This window comes from Phoxinus phoxinus (assembly GCF_949152265.1).
Source record: "Phoxinus phoxinus genome assembly, chromosome: 12".
Lineage (NCBI taxonomy): Eukaryota > Metazoa > Chordata > Actinopteri > Cypriniformes > Leuciscidae > Phoxinus > Phoxinus phoxinus.
In genome coordinates this window covers 7,695,695-7,707,089 of record NC_136887.1, presented here as the reverse complement: position 1 = coordinate 7,707,089, position 11,395 = coordinate 7,695,695, and the positions used below count along the sequence as shown (strand labels likewise).

Genomic DNA, 11,395 nt, shown 5'->3' with positions numbered 1-11,395 from the left:
GTTCACATCGATTCATTAACTAGCGGTATAAGCCAGGGGTCGACACCGCGACCCACAGCAGTCACAGCCTGCAGCTTTATGATCTTCTGATTGTTGTCTAAAGCAGTGGTTCCCAACCCTTTTTTGTCTGAGACCCCTTTTTTCCCAAGAAAATATTTTAGGGGCCCCCTTCACATTTAATGATATTATCGCTCTTGTAAGCTTGCAGCAAGGATGACAAAATATGTTGTTTTCAAACAAACTGTGTTTACTGTAACCAGATATGTTTATGCACAAATAGCCTATAATTTTGAAAATTATACAATACAATAACAGTATTGTTGTATTGTATTGAAAATACAATAACAAAAACATAAGTAGGCCCTTTGTAATTAAAAAATGTAAGCCTAGCAATTGGACCTATTTGAAATGCAATAACAAAAATATTCACACTGGTGTGTAGGTAAAAAAAGAAAGAATATAGGAAATTACTAAATGACTGCTGTCTGGGAACACGATACTTGCATGTTATTTGTGAGGCTTTATCAATGTGTGGCTTTATTTTTGGCGCTATAGCGAGCGATAATAAACTTGCGTTTATTAACAGAATATTGCGTCTTTCAGAAGAACATTGTAGCCTACTTCTCTCTGTGTACGTCTGTGACGAGTCACGCAGGTCCTGGGCTACTCCGCAGCGATCCGAACCCGTGTAAAATAGTCCCGATGTAAACACTTATTATAGGAGTACCAGTGGTTCAGGTTAAGACAAAAACACGGATTGGAAAATGGATTCATGATGAACTCGCTCATTATATAGGCTAAATGTTGTACATTTTGAACAGAAAAAAGTTAAGGACTTTTATTTAATGTTCATTGCTCAAAACTTTTCAAAATATGACGCGACCCCCCACAGAGCTCGCTGAGGCCCCCTTGTGGGCCTCGACCCCCCCTGTTGGGAACTGATGGTCTAAAAAGTACTTGGGACCAAGTCGTTACTGACATTTTAAAATGGTTTATTGGTGATTCAATAAAATATTTTAGATTTTATTGAAAATTGACAGTGATCCACAAAAACTTAAATGAGGTGTAGGGAGGGTTAGGGTTAGGTTAGCTAATTAGGCTTACAATCAGTCAGTAAATAAATACAAAACCTGTCCTAATTAAAAGCATTAGCATTAGCCGCTTCCGCAATATGCCTTTGGGATCAGTTTCAACTTATGATAGCAGTGGAGATCCAGTAAACTGTCTTCAGGATGTTTTGACTGTGATATGAAACACAAGGTCTATTTGTCAATTTTCAATAAAATCTAAAATATTTTATTGAATCACCAATAAACCATTTTAAAATGTCAGTAACGACTTGGTCCCAAGTACTTTAGACAACAATCAGAAGATCATAAAGCTGCAGGCTAATTAAAAGAAAAGATTGTATCCAATATTTGATATCACATGATGACCATTTTTTTTGTAGGCTGGTCATTTTTGACCGGGAACACAGGTGGGGTGGAAAAATCCCCCAACTCAGTAAGTTTTAGTCCAATGTGATAAAGATAGTAAAGAAAAGAAAATCCCCTGGTTCAAAATGACCAGACCACAACATAAGGTTTCAAATCTGAAACTCCTCTAGATGTCATCCGCAGCACTGCGCACACACACTCACACACACACACACACACCCTCAGTCATGTTCTGACCTAGTCTGATGCTAAAGACCACTGACTGTGTGACGTTTCCTAATGATCACGCTCGCTGCTATTGTTTCCTCTATCAAGTCATCAAAGTTGTGTAGCTATCCCTTGATCCCCGTGTGTGTGTGTGTGTGTGTGTGTGTGTGTGTGTTTTCCCCAGATCTATCCATTGGGTTCCTGCCATATCTGCTAATAAACTTGCCTGTTTGAATTAATCCATTCATCTACCATCATTGTTTCTCAGCCTGTGCGTGACCTGGCTGAACTTATAATTATTATTAGCATTAATAATTCATTGACTTTTATTTTCAAGTTACATAAATATTTAAATACCATAGTTCCAATATTTGTTTTGCTATGGTATTTAAATTTGTTCCAGGAACCACTTGAAAAAATATAGAAAATCTGATTTCAATCATAGTTAAGTCATGGATATATAATCTGTATGTCTTAAAGCCTTATGGAGAGAGGAACATTGAAAATATCCAGAAAATGTCCTGGAAAAAAAGAGTGGGAACCCTGGTTATGTAAAGAGTTTCTTTTCTTTCTTTTTGAGAGGTGATGCAGCACTCATCAGTAATATAGTAGGGTTCATGGGTCAGACCACTTTAAATGTAATTTAAGATTCTATGAAAAGCCTGTGTTTTTAGAAATAGGACAATAAACGCATAACTAATATAAGTATTATTTAAGATGATGTTTACGCAATGATTTTAAATGATGTTACACTATAGACTTCAATATACACTGTGCTTCCCATATTGTTGCATGTTGAGAATATATGGCAAACACCACCATTAAATATATATTTGAATGTTTAAAAAAAAACTGTTTCTTGAAGTACTCCTAAGATTTTAAGTTAATATTTAAATTATTTAACAGCATTAACTCTAAAAAAATTTTTTTAAAAGACAAATATATTACTTTCATAATAATAAAATTGTATATGTAGCATGTTTTAAGTACTTATGGAACATTTGTTTTCATTGTACAGATCATTTAAGGGGTGACAGACGAGTTAAAACTAAATAGATAAAATCTTTATTTACAGTTAAATAAATTGTACATTATTACTTGTCTCTCTTTTGTACTTCAATGTGATTGGTCAATGCCTTTAGCCTGTGATTGTGTAGCATATTTATTTTTCTATGAGTGTGTATCAAAATATTTGACTGTATCGCTTTATTTGTCTGTGAATAATACACAGTTTTTCAACTACTCTCTATTAAAATCTTGTGGAAACTGTTAGTGTAAGAAACTTCATGGCAGTGAGTTGTGGCCTCGTGTCAGTCGTGCTGATATTCACAACAACACACAACTCTTGTTCGTGATGTTGATTAATATGATCACACTGTAAAACTCAAACTCCCATCCACCATGATCATGTGACCAACGACGCATTTTTTTTTCCAAGTCATGTGATTGGCTGATCAGTGTGCTTGACATCAACTGTGGAAACTAAATTAAAATTCAAACTCGATCAGTTTTAAGAATTATAATTCGTTCACATTAATTACTTTATATATTATCCTCTGCTCCGATGTGTCAAAACTGACTATATGCTAATATTTCGAACACTGGCACTCTTTATTTAGTGATATTAATTCATACATAATACATGTAGGCTACTATTTAGATTTATACTATCTAAAACAGTCCCCCAATTATTGCTTGATCTAAAACTAGTTTCGTGATAAAATGAAAGCATTATACAATATTATGAACTTAAACCAAAGCTAGGGTTAGAAAACCCTGAACTGAAGTTCAGCTTTTGTTGTCATTAATTAAAAATGTATTAAATTCAATTCAAATGCACAAGTAATACATAAAGATTATTTTAATACCAGAGGACCTTGTCCTGAAAAAGTTTGAAGACTAGACTGATTTAAATCCGTAATACTAATATTGACTTACAAATATTTGACCCATTAAGCCTCAAGTACACAAATTAAATCTAAGCTAATTTTCATAACAAGGGTTCAAGGGAATTAAATGAGTTCTGAGCTTTTATTTTGACAGTGTGTTTTGCTGCAGCTTCCGTAAGATCACAGTGTGCGAGTTCACGCGGACGCGAGTTTGAACGCTAGTCGGACAGGCGCGCGAGGATCTCTGAGGCGGTGAGAACTTCTTGAAAGTCATTTAATAAGTTGTATTATCGTGTTAGTGCTTAAATGAAGACTCGTGTTTGTTCTGGTGTTTAGTTGCTGTGTAAAACAGATGTTATGGATGTGAGAAAAATACAGGAAATACTTGTTGTCATTGGGCGCGCGCAGGAACTCCCATGTCAAATCTGATAATGCAGTGACTGAACTGCGTTCATACGCGTCAAAACTGCAACAGCCTTCTTTTGTTATTAATATTATAATTATTTTCATATTGAAAAGTGCTTTCGGGGCGTGTTTGTTTTACATATAATTGTCAAAGCGTCATTACTCTAACGTACTGCAGTTAAACTAAAATAATAATAATAAATGAAGATACCCGTAATAATGATAAGAACAGTTATTACAATGTACAGTAAACTAATCATCATTATAAATAATATTATAGCGGGATAGTTGTACTTTATCGTCGTGTGAAGTGTGGATGTGTGTTGAGACAGTCACTGCTAATAGCAGCTAAGCAATGTCACAGTCTGTAGAAAGTTTTTTTTAAATGAAGACAGGGTTTACTTCTCTAGTATTAACACATCGTTATCGACATGTGCTGGTGTGTTAGTTAAAAAAAAAGCTTGAATATGAATATAAGACTTTTTAATTGACTTAATAACTTTTCGATAGCTAATGTAACGGTTAGCATTAGCCGCTTCCGCAATAACAGTGTGTCTGTCAGTTCTGGAGACCTCACGCCACTTTAACCTAAGAGTTTAAGTCCATTCATTAAGTTTGCTGGTTTCAAGCGGATTTAGAAAAAAAATCCCCAAAATCCTGAACTGAATGAAACGTGACAGGATTTCTATTGGATTCATTATGTTTTTTTTATTTATTTATTCAATCAACATGCTTTGGGATCAGTTTCAAATTCTGATAGCAGTGGAGATCCAGTAAACTGTCTTCAGGATGTTTTGACTGTGATATGAAACACAAGGTCTATTTGTTTTTCTCAATATTCATTTCAATTCCTTGATTTCTAACAATTCTTTATGATAAAGCATGAGTACATGCACAAAAGTTAAAACTGAAAAACAGGTCATACCACAGTTACTTGCTTTATTCATATTGTAAAATAATAATAATATAATGTGTTTTTTAATCCTTGTGCTGTACTGAAAACCGGTAAAAAAAAAAGACAGGCCTTTTAAAACTTGTGTCTTAATATCTCATTATGCTTTATTACCAAATATTTGTAAAATATATGTTTGATGCATTCTTTTCATCAACTTGTTCTCTTTCAATTAGGACAGGTTTTGTATTTCTTTTTGGATCTGATGGATAGTTACTGATGGCCTTATTGATCTGAGCTCATGCACCTCAGTTTTTGAGGACAAAAAAGTCCTCCTTAATAAATCAGATCTGAGGCCTACTATCCATCAGATCCAAAAAAAAGTCCTCAAACCCTCTTCTAATTGAAAGAAAACAAGCTGATAAGAAGGACGAATCCAGTATTTGTTAATAACAAAGCATAGCAAGATATTTAGAAGCAATATTTTGTTTACGGTCTGAGTCAACACGACTGAAAGACGACATGAGGCCAGCTTAATGTCTTTATTTTTTTTAAAGCTTAATAAGTTACCAGTCTTATTCACGGCTCCAAAACATCAATGTAAATTGTGATAATCCTAATTAATAATAATCAGAATTACAATTTCAAGGGAATAATCGACAATTATGATTTTTTGTCATAATCGTGCAGCCCTAATTTCACGTTTTGTTCAGTGCAAAACATTATCAGGCCTGTTGTTATGCACAATCTGCTACTCTGTCTTAAAGGGGTCATCAGACGCCCACAAGCTGGTATGAGTCTTTATTGTCTTCATGTAAAGTGTGTAACATACTTTGGTTAAAGTTCCTGAATGGTTGTGTAGAACAACACCCTTTCTACCTCCTCAAAAACAGCTCTGTTCACAGCGACCCGTTTCGGTGCATGTCTCTTTAAAAGATCATGAAAAACAACTAAATGTATGTTATTTTCAAACTCAAAAATTTCTACTGAGAATTCAATCTCTCTTTTGACTTTTCAGGGTAATCTGATCACATCAGTATCGGAGTACAAATACCTTGGTATCATTATCGATAACACATTACGCTTTGGGTCACACATTAAATATCTTAAAGGTCCCATGACATGAAATTTTCACTTTTTGAGGTTTTTTAACATTAATATGAGTTCCCCTAGCCTTTATATGGTCCCCAAATTTCTAGAAATTTCAATCGGTGTAAATAGAGCTTTTGCTATCTTTCTCTGCCTTTGAGAAAGTGGAAGCTCAATCGGGCTGATCTTGAATCTGCCGTATGACGTCATACGGAGGAAATGTTACCTCCCCTTTCTCTGCTTTGCCCGCCCAGAGAATATTTCCCGCATGAGAAAATGAGCTAGGAAGTAGGAACGCGTGCGCGCGATTTTAGTTTGTCCACGGGAGATATCATGGCTTTTGAGCGAGTGAAGCATAATAATTGCTCAATAATTGGATGTACAAATGAACACCGAAGCCTTTTTTTAGTTCCTTCATCCAAGCCCCAGAAGAACCAGTGGATTCATTTCATTTTCTCTGGAAATGCGCCGACACAACTCCCCAAAGTTTTGCATGTCTGCGGCAAACATTTCACCGACGACTGTTTCCTCAACTTGGGTCATAGTAGAGGTGGCTTCGATGAACGTCTGAAAATAAATCGATCGAGCTACCAAGCAACACTTTCTGATGTGTAATTGTTCAAGTTCAGACAGGTAATCTTTCTCTCAAATCGTTCAATACAGCTGTTTATGCCTCAGTAAGTCAAGCCAGTGACTAAAATATAAACTTCACATCGTTTCTTTTAGTAGGATTAAAATAATCGTATTTAAATTGTGAATAAATTATATACAGAAAGCGATCAAAGAACAATCTTTGTAGTAATCGCGCGCACGCGTTCCTACTTCCTAGCTCATTTTCTCATGGACACAGCGCGATCGAGTTTATCTGGACACTAGCCAAACTCGTTATGAAATCAATGACGCACGTTACACTGCACATGAAGCTCTTACTGTATTTACATCCTCGTGTTTGCATTGGTGAAAGCAGAGAGAGTGCAGAAACTGCGTTGCCATGATAAGATCTTCATTCTCGCGATCAACAACAGACTGTCATCTGCTTGCGCAATGCTCATCACGGCAACATTTTATGTGATGGGAATAGATCTAAATACTTTAAAAACTTCTGACGATTTGTTAATCTCGATAGCTGTAATAGTAAAAACGTATAATAACTGTAGTAAAAGTATTCGAGAGAGTTTCACATGTAATAAGTAGCTATTTCATATGCAAGCATGTCAGCCAATCACAGCAGTGGCCGGTTACACCGAAGTCTCACACAGACACGCCCCTTCAAACCGAGCGTTCAAATCAGAGGCTAAAACTGGGCTAGGAAAAATGCATTTTGTTTCTATATTATGACTATTTTCTATCTAAAAAACATACTAACATTATAAGGGCAACCCAGGACACATTATAAAATAATATAATAACCCCATGTCATGGGACATTTAAGAAAAAAGGCAAAAACTTAAGAAAAAATTAGGATTTTATTTTAGAAACAAATCATGTTTTTCATTTAATGTGAGAAAGAAACTAGTGTCTGCTACCTTTTTAGTTCTCGACTATGGGGATGTCGTATATCAGCATGCTCCCTCTTACCTTCTTGTCTCTCTGGATGCTTTGTACCATGGTGCTTTGAGATTTATTACTGACTGCAGATTTTCCACACACCATTGTGACCTATATAAAATGGTTGGTTGGTCGTTGTTGAGTATTAGAAGAAAATAGCAACCAAACGGCTTGATTATTGAGTGTTTAGGCTTTTTGATTATTGTAAAAAAATGAGCGAATGTATTTTCTTCATTGAGCGGTGGTTGTGTGTCCACACATTTATATGCAAACACCTTATTAAAGTGAATTCTGCATCCGATGACCGCTTTAAAGCCGCCTCCTCGACTTGTTTGCAGGTGCCGCTGCCCGTGTGGACGCAGAATGCAGACCATTAAGTGTGTTGTGGTGGGAGACGGGGCGGTGGGCAAGACGTGCCTCCTCATCTCGTACACGACAAACGCCTTTCCCGAGGAGTACATCCCCACTGTGTTCGACAACTACAGCGCTCAGATGAGCGTGGACGGGCGCACGGTCAGCCTCAACCTCTGGGACACGGCGGGGCAGGAGGAGTACGACCGGCTGCGCACGCTCTCATACCCACAAACCAACGTCTTCATCATTTGCTTCTCCATCGGGAGCCCTTCGTCGTTCGCCAACGTCCGCCACAAGTGGCACCCGGAGGTGTCTCACCACTGTCCCAGCGTGCCCATCCTCCTGGTGGGCACCAAGCGGGATCTGCGCTCGGATACGGAGACGGTTAAGAAGCTGAAGGAGCAAGGGCTCGCTCCCACCACCAACCAGCAGGGCGGCGCTCTGGCCAAGCAGATCGGGGCCGTGAAGTACATGGAGTGCTCTGCGCTCCTGCAGGAGGGCGTGCGGGAGGTGTTCGTGGAGGCCGTTCGCGCGGTGCTCTACCCCGCCACCAAAAACCAGAGGAAGAGGTGCGTGCTCTTATAGTCGGACATGAACTCGTAAACGCGCTGTGATCCCGGTGTTTGTATCCTTCTCTTCTCATCTCATCTCGTCTAGCTCTTAAAGGACTTCCTCTGGCTCACTGATTTTGAATTTCGCTGACATGTTCACTTCACATTCCTTGTAAATGCAGTCGCTTCTGATTATTAATAACGGTTTATTGCCGGGTCCACTCAATGAAAGATGCATCGTGGCTTTATTCCTCTCTTGACCTGCGCTGTCCTGTGCCTTCCGATAAATGTGCAATACGATGAAGACTGAATGAGGTCGACACATCAGACTTTACGTTTATAGTCCCTTTGCGGGAGCTTTCCCAGCCAAGTATTTGATGTGCCTTAGAAATTATTACCTTTTTTTTTTTTTTTTTTTTTTTTTAACCTGTTCAGTCATCACAAAAGCAATATTTGGACAGGTTTTCAGAGAGGATTGTTTGGGTTGCGTTGATGCTATGATAATTTTCATGTAGAAAACGGCAGGATATATTTTACTCCAAAATCAAAAGAAAAAATGACTATACTCTCCATAATGACTTTCCAAACTTTTTTTTATTTTTTAGAAGCATTCATATTTTCATTAGATATCCTGAAGTCCTTTCCTGTAATGCAAGAATTAAACTCCTACTGTCCAGACACTTAAGATGGTACAAATACTGTATATTTCCAGTTATATTCAGCAAATGCAAAACTTCTTAGTGGTCCAAAAACGTATAATTTCTTATTTTTTTACTTGTGATTTTGGGATTAAATATGACCCGTAATGGTGTTGTTGAGATTAACCCAGGATCCGGAGAATTGTGGCTGGTGTGCTTCTTTAAAGGGCTTCATCCTGCTGCTAAACGAGTATTATATTAGTACTGTCGTCAAGATAGCAGCCTATATTTTCTTCAGCAGAGATCGTCAGTCCGGTTCCTCTGCATGCCGTACTGTAATTCACGACACCGCCTCGAGTTCGACTCAGTTTTCTCGCCATCTGACGCTCCACATGAGTCGTTTCTCATTCCTCAGACCCAGCGAACGGCTCGTCCCGCTGCACTGTGTGTGTGTGACAGAAACACTGATTTATCTTTCAAGCCCGTGCGTGATCCGCCGGCCCACAGTACAAACAAAGCAAGCACTCAGAACTGTGTACGACACACACGTATGATTATACACGTTTCAATCAAAGATGTTTGTTTGGGGTTACGCATTTTATTGTTATCAAGCCGAGGAGTTATTTTTATTTGAGGTTGCATGTTCAAAAAGAGGCCACATGTTGTCTCGTCATGTTACCGAACTACTGGCCACTGTATCCTCATCTCACACACACTGTTCTCAGTGTTATCGTCATAAAAGTGTGTTTTCGTTCATCTCAGCACAGTTCAGATAATGGTGAACGGCAGGCATTATGGAGTCATGATGTGTGTAAGACCTTTGCATGTGCTGATGTGTGATTTGCTTTAATAACTGGAAGCCGTGGTTAAACATTTAGCAAAACTGACATCAATGAATGACCGACTTTGTGGAAACCTGTGACTCACTTTAAAAAGTCAGACAGCCAATGTTTTATAACTGATTTTTAAATGGCCTAGCATTTTTTAAATTTAGCTTTTTCTTACTTGTTCTGCGCAACATAGCCAAAGAGTGCCTTTTGGATACAGAGATTTTTAAGTGGAATAACTGGACTCGTGTATGTTAACGTTTGAGTCGCACCTGACACGATTCTCTCATTAAATCCAGGAGAGCGTCTCAACTAATCACTCCTTATTTTGATTTCAAGCGAGCGTTGCTGAACTCGATGTAAGCATCGCTGTGTTGTTGCCAAGATGAAATATGTAAGGGAAATGCAAACCTTGCTCTCACTATTAGGTGTGACGGCGTGTGCAGTGGCGAATGGTGAACTGGTTTCTGTCTCATCATCTCAGCGTTAGCACGCTGTCATAAGCTTCACACTGCGCACGGTCTGTGTCTCTGGTATGTGGTACTACATTTATACACTGGGAACTCAATTTTGTCAAAATTGCCTTTTTGTAACCAAAATAAATTTGTGTAAATGAACTAACCGTGAAATTATTTTAAATTATGCTGAATAAATTTTTACGTACAATTGACTTGCCTTTCTTTGAGATTCATTAACTCGCCTGCTGTGATTCGTGTGTTCAGTGTTTTGCGTGATGCACACACCCTTCCTGAAGCAGAGATCAGGGGTGTGTTGCTGCTGACGTGATAAAGTGCGGCACATGTTCTTACTTAAGACGGTTTCCGCTGCTGTGCACAAGCCACAACAAAGAGCTGACAGATATAAGACGTGCTGCAAGCAACACAAGTGCTCACTTTATTCCACAAGAACATGTGGCAGGCCAGAGTCCGTGGCATTGCCAACCTAAATACTTCATATGTCAGCATTATATAATTTTTCCTGTGATATTTTCACTCTTCAGCTGCAAAAAAAGAGGGTGCTGTGTGTTTATTTTGAGAAGTAGATTTAAATGTGAAATTATTACTTTTATATGTACTTATACAATGGCATTGCAATATTTATAACTCTAATGCAGTTTTTAAGTGCTGTACGTTTTATATTTTAATATGTAAGTATTTTAATGGCATGGTTTCCACTAGATGGCACTAAAGCCATTCTGCATTTTCTGAATGGAAAATTGGCTCACTACTACTGAATAAAATTCATAATTCATACCATTTTCTCTTCAATAAATGAATAAGAATTGAATGCAGATTTAGCCTATACACAAAGAGTCGGTGTTCATGGAGTTGCTCCCGTTAAAGCACTATTTCTCTGTAGACTGCATAGTGTACAGTATCATTTGGCACACAGCTCAGACTGTCCTATCTGTAATGTAATTTCCTGTTGTATGATTTTCTTGTCACATGACAAATCTTTGTGCTAATAAACAAAATAGGTATAAATATCTATGTTCATATTTTTGATATATTTAATAATAAAGAATTGCAAAAAAATGGCAAAACTTTTTTTTTTTTTTA

General features: G+C 37.7%; 1 protein-coding gene across 2 annotated transcripts; it reads left to right on the top strand.

Annotated features, from left to right (window-relative positions):
- The first annotated feature begins 3,665 nt into the window (after positions 1-3,665).
- On the top strand, positions 3,666-11,193 carry rhogd (ras homolog gene family, member Gd). Of its 2 annotated transcripts, none has more exons than XM_079630483.1 (2): positions 3,666-3,784; positions 7,805-11,192. In XM_079630483.1, the coding sequence occupies exon 2, from the start codon at positions 7,830-7,832 to the stop codon at positions 8,403-8,405; it is 576 nt and encodes a 191-aa protein (XP_079486609.1). In that variant the 5' UTR covers positions 3,666-3,784; positions 7,805-7,829; the 3' UTR covers positions 8,406-11,192. The 2 variants fall into 2 exon arrangements, with proteins under 2 accessions (XP_079486609.1, XP_079486610.1); XM_079630484.1 differs by lacking the exon at positions 3,666-3,784 and adding an exon at positions 3,928-5,620 and having other exon boundaries at positions 7,805-11,193.
- Positions 11,194-11,395: the final 202 nt, after the last annotated feature.

Excerpts from the sequence above, each read along its gene's own strand:
- rhogd (XM_079630484.1), top strand. The coding sequence starts at position 7,830 with ATGCAGACCATTAAGTGTGTTGTGGTGGGAGACGGGGCGGTGGGCAAG.